Here is an 18,807-nt window from a genome sequence, read left to right on the forward strand (position 1 = left end):
ACATGGAGGATGCTTTTAGAATAAATCATGTGTTTTATAGAATTGAAGTGTTTTAGGTGTCATAAAACCAAACCAAATAAAGAAAAAGATAAATGCATATCCTACATAAAAGCAGAACAATACACCCAACCTGGGATTATTTGCAGATATGAGAAGGAAATAAAATACTAAAACAACAAGCAGGCCAAACAATAGAATGGTGCTAACGCTCAATGACAAACACGCATACAACGCAATTAAAACACATTCTCACACTAAGTACCGCAGAAAATCATTTTACAGAGAAAAACAAATCCCACAGAAGTCAAAGACGGGCTCAGTGGGAGATTAGGCACAACGTTTCATTTTGTTTTTACTTTGTTTTGTTTTTTAATACATTTTCTTCCACAATTGCAAGTAGAGGGAAATTGGCCATAACAATTATGACAGTTTCCACCAGAAATAAACCAAAGCAGAAATCAAAGAAACCTCAAATATTGGGAGACGTAAGAACCCCCAAAGAGATATGTTGGAAATAGGTTTTCAAAACCCAAAAGTTTGTCAAAGCTGAAGAAACTGAGAACCTGAACTTCAAAGATCATCCAGATGAAGGCTGAGCCACTGGGTGAAATGAAAAGGAATCAAACTTTGTCCAGCAGAGCATGATGCGTTTATGCGCTTCACAGAAACGTCCCATTTACCTGCAGCCATCTACAGTCTACAAGAAATGACTGAACTGGTTCGGATTGACTGAAATCCCTCCAGCGTGAGTCACTGTATCAGCTGTAAGCACCCCCCCCCCTTTTTTTTTTTTTTTTAACTTTCTTCACAGTATAGAAGCAAAGACAGCGAGCCATAACAAAGAGGGTGCCATCAAGAGCTATTTACAGTATTTATACATCATTGTCAGCTTCCCATGGAACATAAATCCACAAAATGTCACATTTTTGTTCGTCCCCCCCCCAGATACAGAAAAAAACATTACGGGTTTGAAATGATGTGAACGGGAAATATGAGTTTCTCGGCGTACTGAAAAGATTCTCCTGCTACTTTACATGCAGCCAATTTAGAAGTTCGTTGCTGCCTGATAAGAAACACACATGCATTTAACGACCCATAGATCACTGATGTATGAAAATAAAAAAAATAGAAAACTGAAGATTTAATCAGTTGTTTTTGGATCAAACAAAAATCACAAATTAAGATCTGAGTTAAAGATAATTTACAGAATATTTTGTGTAGTGGCCCAATGCTTGCAAATGTCTTCATACCATTTGATCTTCTCCACATTTTAATGACAGTACAACCACAAACTTCTAGCATTTATGGCTAGATTTGACAGATCATAAAAGACTGCATGATTGAAAAGTGGAAGAAAAAGCATGCATGGATTTCAAAGTATTTTTAAATAAAAAAATATATGGCATGCATTTGTATTCATCCGTATTTACGGAGAGACCCCAAAAAAAAAAAAACAGAGCAACATAAGACCTTTGAAAAATGTAGCCAATTAGTAAGGAAATGATAAAACATGTGATTAAATAAAATGAACGCATGACCTTGCATACAAACCCTCCCTAGTGAAAGAAGGTGGTGGCTGCATCATGTTGTGGGGACACTTTCCTTTAGCAGGAACAGCAAACCTGGCACAGGCTGCAAAATTCACAGCATGTTGCAAAACTGTTAAATGAAAGCAGAAACATTTCCACTCCAACATCTGCCACAAGACATGTAAGAGACGGATATGAAAGAGACTCTCTGTTCAGATGAGACTAATTATTACTTTTTAGATGCAAAACACCATGAAAATGGATAACCCTGAATATGCCCACGGTGAAACATGGTGACAATTTTCTTCAGCATGGAGAGAAGCTGGTCAGGGTTGATGGGAAGATGAACGCAGCTTAATAAAAGTAAATTCAAAGCGAATCAGTTAGAGGCTGTCCAACTAGACCTTCCAGCAGGACTAGGATGCCACACACAGCCAGAACATCAATGAGTTGGATAAGATCTTTATCTAGTCCTCGGGAGCCGGTATCCTGCACATTTAAGGTTTGTCTCTGCTTCAACAGACCTGGATAAAATATTCAGAACATTGCAGAACTCTGTAGAACTTGATAGCACGCTGTGGATGCAATTTAGCCATCTTATTCAGGTGTGTAGGACCAGGGATACACCTAGAGGTGCAGGAGACCAGATCTGGAGGACTAGTTTGACCCCTGGTTGAGATCAAAGCATATTCACGTTAGAATGGTCCAGTCAAAGTTCAGGTTTTGATCTAACAAAGACTGGCGTTCAAAGATGTCCTCCGTCAAGTCTGTGTAATGATGAGCTTTGTGCAATGAAGAATGTGGCAGTATGTGTGGAAGAACGGTAAAGTTTGTGGTTTTAACATGAAAAAACAATGTGAAAGAATCCAAGGGGTGTGGATAACTTTAAAGGCACAGTAATTAACCCTTATATTTAACAAAACCAGAAAAACAATAACCTTTGCCTCAAGGAACAATGACCTCCTGTTCAAATGAAATGCACAGTTTATTAATAGATTTGTAATTAAAAACAATGTAAATTACACGTTGGGGAAGGAGTTGACAAAGAAATAATGGATCTTCTCCATTTTTTTTTTTTCCCCCAAGACAAAGTCGGGTATACAACTACAGACATGACGGCTGTCCAAGTCCCAGTTCACCGAGGACATTAACCACAGTACGAGCTGACACTTAATGCGATGCGTCTTATCCAAAACAGATGAGCTGAAGGTCGGCTGGTCAGGTTAGACGATCACTGTCAAAACTGACAGACACATGAATTTAGTAATTAGTAAAATCCGAGACTCTGCAGGCGATCATAGACGAGAAAATAACACTAATCAAATGAAAGAATCCTAAAAAGGTCTTTGGCTTTAGCGTTTGGCAACTAAACAAAGAGACAGCTGCAGGCAGAGCAGACGGATGAAATGCAACTCATAAATCAGACGCAGAGAAGAAAGCACTGTAGAAAGATGAGACATAAACAGAACATGATGATAGAGACCCGATACTGCCTCACATCTGCTCCGGCACACAGAACCAACACACAGTCACCCACACACTCAGCGTCGTCCCTTCGACTCTTCCAATACATTTCCACCTCAAAGGATGGGGCACGATCAAGTAAAAACGTGTGCATTAGTGCAAATGTTAACAAATGAATCACAACAAATTATTATTACACAACGAAAATGGTTGCTATGATGAGGCCCAAACAGAACATGCAGGAAGATTTTTCAATCACTCAAGCAAAGCAAGAGCACTTCCTGTTGTGCTTTTCGTAGGTTGCCCCTCGTTCAGTCGCGCGGGTTCTCGGGTTGAGCCTCCAGGCCTGTATTTTGTTCAAAACATCTAAACCAGCCGTAGTTTATCAGGAACTCATTAACCAAAGGAGCTGAAATGATGAAAATGCTGCAGTTAAAGTCTGTTGAAATGTTTAAAAAAAAAAAAAAACCTTGAGCAGGTAAACACTCGGAGATGATTGCTGTGGCAGAGAATGGTAAAAGTCCGAAGCTAACAGCCGCAGTTCTGGGTTAAGGAAGCAAGTGTTTCCGGCCACAACATGAAGATGAAGGACGGCAAAGGTGGAGATGATGATGATTCATGTTTGGACGTTTCTGCTCTATGAGAGGCGTCAGTTCGGGATCACCTGATCCGATGATGTGTAGCTTGGGTTAGGCTGGGTCTCCTCGTTACGGACAGAAATGGACGTTTAGCTTTAAACGTGTCCGGGCTCACGGCGCAGGATTGGACGGGTTTGGCTGGGCCCAGTTTGAAGCGGTCCTGAAGAAGGAAGACGAGCTGGGCTTACCGGGATGGCAGTGTGGTTGGCTGATGTAGTTTTATTAGTTTATGCGTTTTCTCCTGCAAGCTGTTTCTGGTTCGATGAGATTTGCGGCGGATGAATCCAAATATCGTCTCACAATGGTGTGAAGCTCCTCATGTTGTACAGGCAAGCAGAACCGTCTTTGGTTCTGGGCGTCACAGGATGAAATTAGCTGAGGATGCAGATTTTAAAGCTTTCTTTTGTTAAGCATACTCAATGCTCCCAGAGCAGAACCATTTCCCTGCTGGAACAGCTCAGCTTTGTTGAGTGGGGCGTGCCTGAACAGGCGAACGAATCTTGGTACCAAATGAGGGACAGGAGGTCTGGTTCTACCGTTTATCCATTCACTCTGAGCAAGTTTATAGTTATTCTGTCAGACCTGCTCAGCTAAAAATCTGGTTCAGTGAGAACTAGCGCTGGACTCGGGCCGGGCTTGACCGGTGGTCCGTGGAGCTCCATAGAGGGTCACTGAAGCTATGTGGTTATTCTGCATCACCTGCAGAAGAACACAAGAGGGCGTTAAAGAGACACGATGCATGTTCAGAACAAGTAGGTTCAAATTGGGCTTTAAGTTCATGCTTAAAAACAAGGAATCACTAATTTTCAAGTGCAAAACATTTAACAACCAAGATAAGCTGTAAATAAACAAAGTTGTTTTTGGGGTTAACTCTGTTCCACACGTTGAGCTAAGGTTTTAACGGGTTCAGCTGTAGAAGAACTATTACAGGACGTTCTTTATGTCAGGACTTCTCCAGATTTACTGAATTCTTAATCCATCTTTTTGCCTCTTTTCTTTAGATATGGAAGGTCTGAAAATGAACGGATGGACAGAGTCAGATAAATGGACAGATGGACAAAAAAATGACATTTAGACGATAGCATGATAATAAATTCTGCAGAGACAAATGTTTTAATGACATTCAGAAAGTCTCATTAACAGATTCCTCATATTTGCTCTCAGCTTGTTTCTTGCATTGCAAAGAAAGAGCAGCTTCACCATAAGCTTAACCAAGGTGTTGGAAATATTCACCATCTCTAGGATCACGATTCATCTTATTTTTACAAGCTCAGCATAGATCTCTGGCCATAAAATTAAAAATGCCATCGAAATTACAGCCATGATAACAGCTATAATATAATATAATAGTATATATATATATATAGGTGGGAACAGAGGTGGGAAATAGGGTTTTATATATATATATATATATATATATATATATATATATATATATATATATATATATATATATATATATATATATATATATATATATATATATATAACCCTATTTCCCACCTCTGGTCCTGTCCTGCATGTTTTAATGTTTTTTTGAGCTCCAATAACCTGACTGAAATGACGGGAACAGCTTTTACAAATCGTCATAAGGTTCTGCAGAGCTTTATAATTTAAACCAGATTGTTGAAGCAGTAAAAACTTGTGTGGGTTTAGGACTAGGCCTAGAATATGAAGCGTTGCTGCTAACATGCCCTATTCCAATCTTTCCCTTGTTTTTTGACCTGTTAAGAACTCCAACTCTGTGCTGCAGCCTTCAGTAAAGGTTTGTGTAGCGCCACCTGCTGGCAATGTAACACAGCCAAGTTTATTACTTTTGAAGTATGTCGGGCGTTTTATCTAAGGTGACATATTTTGTTGTTACAGCGATGACAGAAGATTTGTTGGACATTGTTTCCCACACGGACAGAGCGAACGCTAATCTCCGCTATGAAACATAGACATGCAGAAAGTTCTGACCTCAAAAATCATCCTCTGCAGTCCGAAGCAGAAAGTGGAACCGAACGGGTTTGTGTTGTTGGCCGATGAAGACCTGTCAAAAACAAACATCAGATGAGAATAGCTTATATTTAGAGGTCGACGCATCATCACTTGACCGTTGACCCATTTAAAACCTTTGTGTGATACATATGGACTCTGTTCTGTATATTCATGATCAGCTCGTTTACCTGTGAAGGACCACTGGTTTTTCCATCGGATAACCCAGTAGCTCCTGAATCTGATCCCACTGACGGAGAAACATACGGAGAAAGCTCATCAAAGCACATTTTTAGAAATAAATACATGAATACTGCTGCTGACAACTCAGGTGTACATCAACTAAATCCCTAAATGAACAGAGAATCATATTCAGTGGACGAATAAGTAAGCTGTCATTGTGCCAGATTCAAAACCTGCTCAATAGACACGACAGACAGGCTACTTTCAGAGTGAGTATGCTTAGAGGAAATCCAGGAAAAATCTATAATCTAGGTTTAACAGGTTTTTAAAAGAAAACAGTGATAGGAGTCAACTGATGTCAGGACTGTAATTCAAACACGTCAAACATGCTGTTGGACGTATTCTGGTAACCGGTGATAAGAAGTCTGCTACTGCTTTTAAATGTTGTGGCTTCAAAGCCGCTGCAGCTCTGCTGGTCAGCTGGCTGAAAGACTTTTTTCTCCTCGCTTGAAAGAGAGAAAAAAATTATCTTTTTGGAAATATTTCTGTTCAGGAAAACCACAGCGAGTCACGGTGTGTAAAACTAAAGGAACAGAGCCCTCTTATTTTGTCCTACTTTTATTTTTCATTGTTTGTGTTGCAATCACTAATTTTACTGGTGCAATTTATTGTTTGTGTTTTTAATTATATTGTATTATTGGCTGTAGAGATTTTTTATGTAAAGTGCATTATAAATAAAACTGATTTATATTATAATTATTAAGTTAACAATGTTTTACAGTTACAGCTGGAAACATGATTAGATTTGTAGCCTAAATTTTTAGGCTAATTGACTGGTTAGACTGAAAATGTCTAATGAGCAGAAGGGCAAAATTGTAGAATATTCTGTGCAATAAGCATTCTTGGTTTTGTTGGTTTATATTCTAAATTTTCAAGTGTATGAATACGAATAATAGTGAATGAATAATATAGATGGTAATATTGTTGTAATTGTGTTATTCTTTTAAATTATGGTGTAAGCATGTCGGTCATTTTTAAAAAAGGTTTACATAACGGCTGTAGATTAGGATTATAAATTAATCACATCCAAGATATTATACGCTAACAATTTAAGATGAAACCTAATAATTGAAGGTAAAAACATCACTACTGGTCTGATGGAGATGGAAACGTGATACATTAGGAGATCCAACTAGATTTGTAGTTAAAAAAATATTTTTTCCATAATTCCTAATGATACAAGGCCTAAAAATCTAAATTTCCAAATCTTTTAAAAAGGAACTGTTTTGCGTTTACGGTTTTCTCCTCATAACTGACCTTGCTGTAGGTTGTTAAGATGCATTCCTCTGTCAGAGAATCTGCTCCTTCTGAGTCAGAAAACAACATCAGGTTAAAGAAAGATCTCATTAAAGCACTAAAGAGGAGATTAAAACTCACAGGCATCAGACCAAACGAGAGAAAGCTCACCTTTTTTAATGACTAGTGGGATCTTAAAGTCACAACGATGGTATCTGTGTCAGCAGAGATAACCAATCACATCAAAGGATTAAATTAAACATCTGAGATGTAGAAGCGGTGGTGATGAGAACATAAGCTTGACCAAAAAGCAGGAAATATTTACATATTAAAGTTGTAATGCCCCGGGTAGTTCGTGTGAAGGACGAACTTCTTAACCAGGTGAGTCGTCGAGTCAAACAGGATGTCCTGGAACATAACAAAACCCATCCATCAGCCGCAGCATTTTTAACAGAGCTAGCCTCCAGCAGCGAGTGAGTAAGTACAGATAAACGCAGCCCTGCAGCTTCACACAGAACCTTGCTGTGCTGCTTTTTTAAGCCCATCTCAACAGTTGCCCCAGATGAGTTCAGCTTGTTTACTTTCCCAGAGCGGACGGCCCAAACCGCTCCAGGAATTCAGGCGGTGACCCGCAAAGTTCACCGCCTGCATAAACATCTGTTTAAGTCAAACTGCAAAATGACAGAGAGGAGAACCACAGGCTCATGTTGGACACAGTTAGTCTTAAAGACACCAACTGTGATGACATTGTATCCAAACCTGTTGCTGATGATGCTTTGTTCTGCTTACACACTTGTCTATAACTACGGTAATGCCTGGCGCTTACAGGGATGCACCAGCAAACCCCTTAAATTGCTTGCAATCATACAGCAGAGAAAAGAAACAGCATCAGGTCCCGTAGTTTACCTCTCAAACTTCCCAGAATCACAATTATAGAACTACTAAATGTTTGGGGCCATGCTCATAAACATTTACATGTTTATTCCCAGGCTGTGCACACGTACCACTCCGAGGGTGAAGTAGTTGAAGAAGTAGTCGTTACATTTAGAGGGAACCTGCTTGTGAGGAGACGGAGAGTGGATCTTCATCTAAAACACACAGCAAAAAGTGACAATACTTACAATTTATTCAAAGAAACCCAACACAGATTAAGACTTTAAAAAAAATAGATAACACAGAGTGAAAACACTGATAAGGAGTAAAAGTCCACTTAGAGAGAAACAGCTCCGACCTTGTCCTCAGATTTGTAGAAGACTTTGTGTGGCGAGCCCAGAGCGCCCAGAACATCCTGACAGGAGTCACCAAAGAAGATGCTCCTCTCCAGATACCGGACCTTAGCATCAGCAATCACACCGAGCCCAGAACCTGCAGCAGAACCAGGAGATAATTTCACCTTCACACAAACTCGTAAATCTTATTCTAATGCTGTTTTTCTCAACTGCCTTTGTTTTTTACAGTTTCTATCACAGTTGTTCAAAACTCCTTTATTTTAACGCGTAACCTTATTTTTTTCAGAAATCGTAGTGGTGGGTTTCTTCCTTCTTCTGGACTGTTAGGGTTAAACTCAGCCACAATTCAGGCAACTGTATGTATATTTAAAGAAATAAATTAGTTTAACCAGCAAGTTCTGTCACTGTATCGGACTTTTCCATAAAGTCTCTGGCATTTACTTGTTATTCAGACTTTAAAAATACCAAACTGATTCCATCTAGCTAAATTAATTTATAGATACAGATACTGGATAGATTGTAAATAAGAAAAGTTGAATGATTTAAACAGCCACCAATAAGGCTAATTTTCACTAATGTAAACCCCAAATATTACTCAGAGATCATACTCTCCACAACAAACTTATTGATCGGCAGCACTTTGCTGCAAACACTGAAGAACCCAAGTTTTCTCAGGAAGTCCAGCCTGCTTGGTCTCTTCTCGTAGACTGCCTCACAGTTCCATTCCCATCCAATCTGCTGTCCAGGTGAACACCGGCACTTCTATTCCCAAAAAGGAAATATTGTTTAACGTATTTTGTTTCTCCTGAAATCTACAACCATCTCCTTTGTTTTATTCACAATCAAGATGGGGTGACTGCTTCCACGCCCTGCCATAAAGTGGTCCTCAAAGTCCCTGGACTCTACCCAATGACTGCAGAGACATTTTAGTATTTTATTTTAGTCTTTCTGGAAGTCTGAACCAAGTAAAAAGGAACGGTAAGAGTACAGTCCCCTGTGGTGCTCCTGAGCTGCTGACCAGACACAAAACCCTTTAGTCACACAAACTCTGTTCTGTTTGTCAAGTCTCTGATCCAGGCGACTGATTTCCAACCTAAATGAGCTAAACCCAGAAAAACCAAGAGGACACCACTTCAGAGCAGCAACCGACCCCTGCTGGGTGACTTCTACAGCAGAAGCGTCATACAACCTACAGTTTTATTGTGGCCTCTTACAGACGAACCAGGTGAAGGGTGTTACCTGCTGTGAGAAGGCGAAGTTTGAGCCCCAGAGGACCCGCCCCGTCTCTCAGGACGTCTACGCACTCTGCATAAATGTTGCCCATGAAACAAGCCAACGGCATCGCAGGAGCTCTGAGAACACACAAGAAACATGAGAGTCTGTAATGACTTCAAATTTCATCCCAACGCCAGCTATTTGCTCTTAACTTGATTTGAGAATCTGTAAAACACATTAATGTTTAGATTAACGTCCTTTAACAGGAAAGTTGCATTGAGCCACATGGAATTGTTGTGGTTATTATGTACTTTGTCTCTTGTAGGTTGTTGCCAGTGTAGATGTGCATCCTCTTGACCATGGCTCCATGTGGAATCTGCAGGATGAAACCACAACAAAGTTAGTCTGTGCAAAACAGCTGGGGCTAATTACATGATTGATAATATATATATACACATATATATATATACACATATATATATATATATACACATATATACACATATATATATATATATACACATATATATATATATACACATATATATATATATATATATATATATATATATATATATATATATATATATATATATATATATATATATATATATATATATATATATATATATATTATAGTTTTATATATATATATATATAGTTTTGTTTACCAATTAAACAAAAACAAAACCTTAATTAGATCAGCTATTAGATGCATTAGATGATTGAGCTTAAAGAAGTTCACAACTTTTGTCTCTAAATAACACAACACTAGTCATTGTATTTTCCGGATTATTTGCAAAATATGCAAAGAACCGTAAAAAGATTAGAATGAGTGAATACAGAGCTAGCCACATTTATTAGTCCACCTAATAAAGATATGTTTAAAGTCTTAATCAGCCACAATAAACAATGATTCTAATCAACAAGTTTAGTCTCCAAGTGCTGGACTCAATCTTAAACTGCAATCTAAAAGCATTTTTAATATTCTTTGGTTTTTATCAACAGCCTACATTTGAGCAATTTTTTTCCAAAGGCTTTTCCCTCATGTATAGGAAGTCAGTATACCTGAAGTCTATAAATAACGCTTCCACATTACTCGTGTTAAGTTTAAAGATAAATATTCTTATTGCAGTAACATAAATGTAATTCAGAAAAATTATAACAACCCAAAGTTTATTTCAAACACATTTATTCAGCGGGGCAAAGACATAAAATGTCAAAACAAAGTCACCCGTGGCACAATTACTGATCCCAATTTCAATATTGCAGAGAAACGCTGAAAGAAGCAAAACATTAGGGTCATGGCAAGGAGGCCTTCCAACCTCAGGGACCCGGAGCTTATCACAGACGATTAATCATCAAACATACCAACTGAACCAGGCAGAAAACTTCCCATAAAACACATGCAATGCTTTGCCAATTCACTGGTGCAAAGGGTATAAATCATTTTAGATATAGATAACTGAAAAACTTTATTTGAAACTGTGATTCTGTTCACTTGTAGCGTTTATCTTTAATATTTCAGATGGGTCTAACACAGGAGTTCACAACCAGCTATATGCATTAAGGTTCATTCTTTAAACATAAAGAAGACTGACAACTCTTCTTTAACCGTCTGAGAAGGGAACCGGTCCAGTCATCCTTACCTCGTATTTTGGAGCTTCGTTCCACGAGTCCAGTTGAAAGGAAAAGGAAAGTCCTCGAAAGTTGAGATGGAACAACTGCTCTGCAGCATTATAAACTGCACAGGGAGAGGACAACAGTAATTAAACTAAATTAAATTGTGTTTCTTGACCAATACAAACTTTGTCATTAAGTACCTCCAGGGTGTGTAGCCCCAAATGACTGGTCTATTTGCTCTATTGTGGGGGCGATGGCCTGAGAGTTGAAATGGACTCCACTAAAAGACAACACACACAAAACAGCATGTTGGGTCTGTTAACATTAATATAGAAAGGGTCTCATTAGAGAATAAAACTACTTATGGCAACTGGAAATGGTCCTGCAGGAAGAAAGACAATAATAAAAACCTAATCTCAGAGACACATTAACCAGAGCAGATTCAATTATTGTGAGATGACTGAGCAGCTGTGGGTCTCACAGAGGAAAATGGCCTTTTAAATTTTATAGACTCATCACCAGCCAATGAGAAATAATTGAATATAGATGCAAGATAAAGCAGGAGTCTAACATTATTGTGATTGTAAAAATCTTTCTACTCACCAGTACTTTAATTTGACTTTGCTCAGGTCGTACACTTCAATCACCTAACAAATCAAAGCATAAATAAAACCAGTAATAAAGAGGCTGTAAGTGACGAGGGTCAATGCCACAATGGGAGTTTGAGATCTGGGCTAAATGAGCCATTTTCACCTTGAGTCTCTGATTTGTGGCATCAAACAGCAGTTTAATCCCATCCTGAGTCAGGTTCAGTATGAGGTCATGGCTGAGTGGTGTCTGCAGGAAGATTAGGTCAAGAATTAAAAATAATCCACTTTAGTTGAAATTACTGTAAAACCTAAGCTTTACTAGATGCATTCACAGCTAACTTAAAACATTTAGCTGCTTAGAGAACTCTCTTGCAAACCCCAAAGTGCGGATAGTGTCATGTCAGTCTTTTTGTGCTACTTAATAGAAAAAAATAAAATAAAAAAAATCTACAACCAGCGAAGGTGTCAGGGGAAGACAAGCCAATGTTATTGTCTGAACTGGAGAGTCACTTTCTTTGGAGGCAGAGTAGATCTGTAAATGTGATGCATATCCCTGTTCGAACTACAGCTGCAGTGCTGCACCATTTATGCTAATTTTAACATTATTGTGATATTATAGTACGCAATGGCTATATAACATTGCCCTAAATATATATTGGAAAAAAAACAGCATATTGCACACAAAGCAAATTAAGCTAATTAACTACCACGAATTCAGTCTCTCTAATATCTGTAAAATATTTGGTTATACTTGCTGCTTTTAGTATAGAAAAAAACTCCAGAACAGGTGGCAAGGTCATTAAGAAACTACAACTAAGTCATTTCCATATAAAAAAATACCACAAGTAACTTTTTCTATGAAATTTCTGAGATTACTTTTTTTTAACACCAGAAGCTGGATGCGCTACTCATTATCTGGGTTCTGTTTGTCATCAACCCAATGCAGAAAGTCATTAACACATTTAATTTTTTATTTATCTGTCACATTGTTATTGCAACGTTAATCAATATAATCACATTATGCATGTTATCCTAATATTATACAGCATTAGAGCTGCACAATATATCAAATCAAAACCATCACTGCAGTTTCAACTTGTGCAAAAAAAGAAAATTATGCTTGACAATAATTCGATTAAATTCAAAAACACTATTAATCCCTAAGGGAAATTAAATGCTGGTGTAACTCATAAATAAGGAATCCTGCTTGATAGACTTTCACATCCGTTGATGCCCATGCTGGATGTATTAGATGCTTACAAAGAGCAGTGAGAACATTATATTTCAGGAAAAGAGTCAGAGAAATGTGGGTTGCCACCCACTTTGACAAATAACACTTTAAAGTAATTTTCTATAATCTGCTTATAGTTCGGTGTAAATAAATGTGGTTTGATATCTAATAAATATTAACAAGAAGAAGGTCACTTGGAGGTTTGATCAGGATTTGTATTTCATAAGAGTTAACTGGTGCAAACAGGGATTGGAACTACAATAGAAGGAAGTTAAGAGTGATATAAAAGTAAATAATTCCATCCATCCATCCATCCATTTTCCAAACCACTTAATCCCTCAATTGCCGCTTATTAACCCAGTGGCCAGAGGAACTAATCAATTCAGAGGATTTTATGATTAAATATTGAATTGGTAAAGAATTAATTGCAATGCATTGACGAATCAGAATTTTTACCCACCTCAACTTTAAACTAGTTGAATTTTCACTTCACCTTTATTCTAATTTGGTCGGCTTGTCTCTTATGAGAGAAAATAAACTCTGATCTGCAAATCAGCAGACAATATAACTAGGACTGCAACTATTATTTTGCTTATTGTTTAGTCTGTGTTCTATTTTTTAATTAACAGATTAATAATCAAACAGCCAAAGTGCTTTTTTTTAACAGAACTAGAACTGCGTGAAGCCTAAACTAAGCCAGTAGTTCTGGATTTACAGACAAAGAAGGGTTTTCATCTTAAATGTAAAATCTTTTTTTTTTTTGTAAAGTGTCGGCTTGATTGCTGCTCTGAGTTTTGTTGTTTTTGTTCTTTGAGCAGATGACATATTTTACAGTCTGTAGACTCTAGTTAACAATTTGATTCAGTTACTAAATTAGTTGACGACCATTTCATTAATCAATCATGATTAATCCGATTGTTTCCTCCCCAGATCGAATCCAAATAACGAATAGTGACCCTCCTGTTCATAGATATTGACTGGAACCACATAAACACCATACAGCAAACTCTAAGTGGATTACTTTTAAATTAGTGATCTCAGACTGAAATCCTCGAGTGTCCTAAAACTTTTAGATTTGCCCCTTGCCCGACACATCTGAATCAAATTGCCCGACTAATGTGCCGTCCAACTCTTTGCTAAAGAGCTAAAGTTTGAGTCAGGTGTGTTGAAGCAGAGACGCATCTAAAAGCTAAAATCATTAGCACCAAAGTCAAAGATAAAAAGAACAAAGCTCAAAAGCTTTAATGTCCCAAAGGGTCAAAATAACCAAGACTGTAATAAGACAGAGTAAAGAAGAACCATAACGCAAACATTTAAAATAACAGTTTAATAAAAGAGGTTATTTTTAATTAACTTAAATGATTCATAGGTCAGATTTACATTGCCCTAAAAACAATCACTTCACAGGATGGATATGAAAATGTGCAAAAAAGTTTGAAGCACGTTCAGAAAAATTATTAAAACCATTTATATTTTCTGAACAACAACCTGAATGTTGGATCATCCTCCCTTCATAACAGGGTAGGTGGGGGCTGACAATCTGACCAAAGATTTAGTTCAAAAATAAATCTTATGAAACTGAGGAAAGTCTGCAAAACTCGCAGTACTGCCAAAACAGGGACTCTTGTGCAAGCTGATTAACATTTTTGGAGGTTACACAACCAGTGGAGGACCTAGGAGCAGATATGTGGCCATTTTACCTGTTCGCTGTATAGCACCTGGACATTTTTGATTATACGGCAGTGTTTCTGGAGGATAGAGATGGCCTGGGAAAATGGCATCCCTGTAAAAATAAAGACACACACTCATAAGAACACAACAGTGTCCCAAAGTCCTGAATGTGGCTTAATGCTATCTCTATTAACTGAGTTCATGTGTTAGTAATTTCACAGCAAACGTCATCTTTAGACAGGCCTAATTTATACACAGGTGTACAGATATCTGCAGGAACATGTTGGCAAATTAGAATAATTTTATTTCAGAAAATCAATTCAAAAAGTTAAACTTGTGTATTATATAGGTTCATTACACACACACACACACAGGGACGTACGTCAAGCTTTTATTTCAGGTTATTTTGGTTATTATAGCTAATGAAAACTCCCAATTAAGTTTCTCAGAACATTACAAAAAACAAAATTATTTTTAATACAGAAATGAGCCAAAAGAAATGCATCCTACGCAAATGTTACATTTACTTTTCCATCTTAAAAAGAGGAGTTTGACCCACTAAGCAACAGTCCAGTCCTCCTTCTCATATGTAAGAGGCTCCTGTTGTCTCCGGTTCAGAAGTGACTTTGCAAAAGGAACGTGACAGTTCTAACCCTCGTGGTGCTCCTAATGCACTGACTCCAATCTCAACACACTTTTTCCTTCCACTCAACTTTCCACTAAAATGCTTGAATCAGGCATTCTGTGAATAGTTTTTTTATTTATTTTTTTAGCAATGCCCTTTTGTGGCCATATGACGGTCTGTTAGCTAGACAACGCCCAGCCTTCCCCACCGTGTAGGCCGTTAACATGTCTGCATTACAAATACTTTCTATTGGTCTTATGTGATCTTAAAATTTTCGGACAAACTCCATTTTCCATTAACTGTGAGCCATAATTGTCAAAATTAACAGAAATAACAGCTTTGTCACTTTGTGCATGTGGTGTATTAACACGAGTTTAAATTTTTTTTATATAAATCGCTGAAATAAACAACTTTCTAAATGTTATTCTAACTTACTTAGAAGGTAGGGCTGGACGATAATAGCAAAAAAGGCATATCGATAAAAGAAATAATTTTGATCAATAATGATAGTTATCGATTAGAACAAATTCAAAACATATATTTTAAGTGCAGCCCTTGGCTGTTTTATGCTGTTGCTTAACAACTTTTTTTAGATACAGAACACAAACACTCAAACTCAACCCTTTATTCAACCAACTGTTTAGCAAAACTGCAAGTTTTTAAAAAATTAAAAAGAACACGTGCTCTCTGAACTCCCTGAAGTGGGCGGGGCTTTACTGTGTCTGCGTTGTGATTGGTTAGGAGGATGTAATGATGTAATATTAACCTAGATGGCTACAATGCAAAAGAAAGGAAAACCTTTATTGAATTGAACTTTTTATTGATCCTTTTTGTTTTCTATCATCGATATACATCTATCAATTGTTATATATTGTTATTGAATTATCGTCCAGCCCTACTTAGAGGGCAGTATTGTGACAGTTTCTTGAACATGGCTACTACCAATATCTATTTTTCTCCTAAGGCTGCCATTTTTGAGGAACGGGGTTTTGTCACTCACCTAAGGCGAATTCCCATTGCTCATTTCCTAGTGATCTCTCAGGGACCACCTCCAGATCCAGCATTGGCAAGTAGTGGGGGGGGCAGCTCACCTCACCTCAAGACACTGTGGGACCCTGCCTGTGTTTCTGCTGGCTCTCCCTGATAACAGCGACTTCTCGCAGCAGTTTTAGTTTTCTATTTTAGATCATAACTACCAACCTCTATTTTTCTCCCAAAGCTGCCAAATTCCTGAGCCTCAAAACGGACCCTTTCTTATCTCATGATATGTATCCTTATGTTAAATCGGTTAAAAGGTGAGGTATAAGTTTTTTTAAAAAAAACTTTCCTAGCACAGTTTTACCATATGATGTATATGTGTAACACGTAAAAAAAATAGCAAAAATATCCAGCAAGGGCTGATAAATAAATGACGCAACCTGCCAGCAAACCTAAAACAAACAAAGCGAGCTGTCAGTCAAAGCAGCAGCTTGTTTATGACCTCTAAAAATAAAAAATAAAATCAATAAAAACAAGCTGACATCCGCCGCAGAGCAGAGATAAGTCCCACTTGTTCAGCGGCGGGACGCGACGAAGAAACGGGACTGTGGAAATAAACAAATAAGTCCGCCCGTTATCCTTCCTATCAGTAAATGTCGGACGGTTACGAAAGAAAGAAAAAAAAACATTCAAAAATGTGTTTTATCTGAGCTACAAGCTAGCGTTAGCCGTCCAATTAGCTGCCCTGACGGTGCGCTCGTGATCAATTATACACATAAATAAACTAGTCGCAGGAGGAAAATACTTGAGTCAGACGAGAGAAAGTTGTTATCCTGCCTGGGACTCAAACAAAGAGACGCCGTCGCCTGTCGCGGCTGTTTTTTTTTTCTCTCCCTTCAGCTCAGGAGCTAGCTCCGCCGCCGCCGGGGACGCAGGTTGAGACCTCTACGCAATGTACCGCGTCCCTTTTGCCCGGTAAACGCCCGCTGCTGTGCCCGCTTTTCGGTCTGTCGCCGCGTCCGTTAATGTCGAGAGGCGATAAGAGAGACGCAGCGTCCGCCCGCACCAGCAGCAGCAACTTCAGACATCAACAACAGCCAGCGGGATCAGCTGATGGCTCAACTTCCTGTACGCGCAGAACGCGATGACGTCACTCCCGTTTTCCAATTTACTTTGCGTCCTCAACGCTGCAACTATTTTTCATCAAAACGAATATTTCTTTTAAAATAATACGTCCACACAATGTCTAGAGTGGTGCAGAATAAAAGTAAAATAATTTAAATTAATTTAACTGGAAATTAAATGTATAGCTGGTATATAAATAATTTAGTTTATAAAATTTGACGGGTCCAAAAAACTACATATTTACTTCTGGTCAACGCCAAAGTAAATATGCCATTGTGCACCAATAGTAATAGTGGGTTGAAGTCACGTGAGACGGAACTCAGGCGGGTTGCCAGATCGTAGCAGCTCATTCTTCCAGCTTTACATTTTTCAGATTAGCAGACCAAAAAAGAACCAAAACGAGGGGGAACATCGGTCAACCTTTTGACCATTGGTGTCAACTTAGGGAAAAGGGGGCTTAAAGCCACTTTTCATCTGTACAAGTAGGCTAAATGTTTGGTAATGCTAACCATTATGCTAATATGTGTTTACATGAGAGAAAAGTTGTCACAAAAACAATCTTTAAAGAGAATCTATTTTAATGCAGTCCTTAGGAATAATTAAAGATATAGTGGGCAATATTTTTCAGTTACGATTTCTGGGGGATTGCCATATCTATTGGTTGTCCCAAAAGACAGTCATCATGTAGCTCCAATTTGTATGCACGTTCCTTGCCAGTTTCCGCTTGCTGGCTGCACATGCACACTTCTAGAGTTTATCTAAAAAAGTGGCCCCCTCGTCTGTTTAAGGTTGTTTTTCTCTCTTAATGTAGATGGCTTCCTTCACGCCCCTTTCAAACTGTCTTCTTTGTCCAAAATGTGAACATGTTGGTCCTCACAGAGTGTCCTTTGTCCTTAAGGTGTAGGTGGACAGCAGAGTCTTGTCCTGAGGAGGTAGCTCTCCTGTGTTGAGCCATGCATCTGTGGAGAGGTTGTTTGGTTTCTCCAATATAAAGATCAGAACATTCCTCCCTGCACTGTGTATACAAAAAAAAAAAAAAAAAAATCCAGTTGTTTTGTTTTTTAACTTTTTTGGAATGACCGTGACCTGGATGACTGAGAATCTTCACCAGCATATTCTAGTGTTTATGGATCCAATTAGCTTAGCAGTTAGCTTCGGTGTTAGCTGGAGTAATTTGAGGTACATACTCTGGTGTGAACATTTGATCCCGCGAGTCCAGCGGTCCTTAGAGGGAGCTTCTATGGAGCCTGTAGGTCAGGAAGAAAAATCTGTCTGGATCTGTCTGTTGTTTCGTCCTCAAGCCCTTGGAGAGATCCCGAATCAACAAACTTAAATAAAAAAAGCACCAGTGATGCAAGGTCTTCAAAAAAGGTTAAGTTTCTAGAGGCTTCTTCTTCATCTGCACCATCTTGTTTCACAGCTGGTGTTTTAGC

General features: G+C 38.3%; 1 protein-coding gene across 1 annotated transcript; it reads right to left on the reverse strand.

Annotated features, from left to right (window-relative positions):
- Positions 1 to 4,184: 4,184 nt before the first annotated feature.
- Positions 4,185 to 17,371, reverse strand: c2h16orf70 (chromosome 2 C16orf70 homolog). Its single transcript, XM_012856684.3, has 16 exons — positions 16,272 to 17,371; positions 14,676 to 14,758; positions 11,908 to 11,991; positions 11,758 to 11,801; positions 11,355 to 11,434; positions 11,181 to 11,275; positions 9,843 to 9,907; positions 9,556 to 9,668; positions 8,319 to 8,452; positions 8,092 to 8,175; positions 7,413 to 7,495; positions 7,259 to 7,302; positions 7,109 to 7,158; positions 5,800 to 5,858; positions 5,591 to 5,663; positions 4,185 to 4,330 (listed from the first exon to the last, which is right to left on the reverse strand). The coding sequence occupies exons 1-16, from the start codon at positions 16,333 to 16,335 to the stop codon at positions 4,235 to 4,237; spliced, it is 1,251 nt and encodes a 416-aa protein (XP_012712138.2). The 5' UTR covers positions 16,336 to 17,371; the 3' UTR covers positions 4,185 to 4,234.
- Between the last annotated feature and the right edge of the window lie 1,436 nt (positions 17,372 to 18,807).

The sequence above is a fragment of the Fundulus heteroclitus genome, chromosome 2, assembly GCF_011125445.2.
Source record: "Fundulus heteroclitus isolate FHET01 chromosome 2, MU-UCD_Fhet_4.1, whole genome shotgun sequence".
NCBI lineage: Eukaryota > Metazoa > Chordata > Actinopteri > Cyprinodontiformes > Fundulidae > Fundulus > Fundulus heteroclitus.

Bases quoted from the DNA above. Each gene is read 5' to 3' on its own strand.
- c2h16orf70 (XM_012856684.3), bottom strand. From the start codon at position 16,335: ATGCTGGATCTGGAGGTGGTCCCTGAGAGATCACTAGGAAATGAGCAA. The intron at 11,435-11,757 runs GTGAGTAGAAAG...GTTGTCTTTTAG, and splicing joins AAAGTCAAATTAAAGTACTG to TGGAGTCCATTTCAACTCTC. The intron at 4,331-5,590 runs GTCAGAACTTTC...GTTCTTCTGCAG, and splicing joins TGCAGAGGATGATTTTTGAG to GTGATGCAGAATAACCACAT.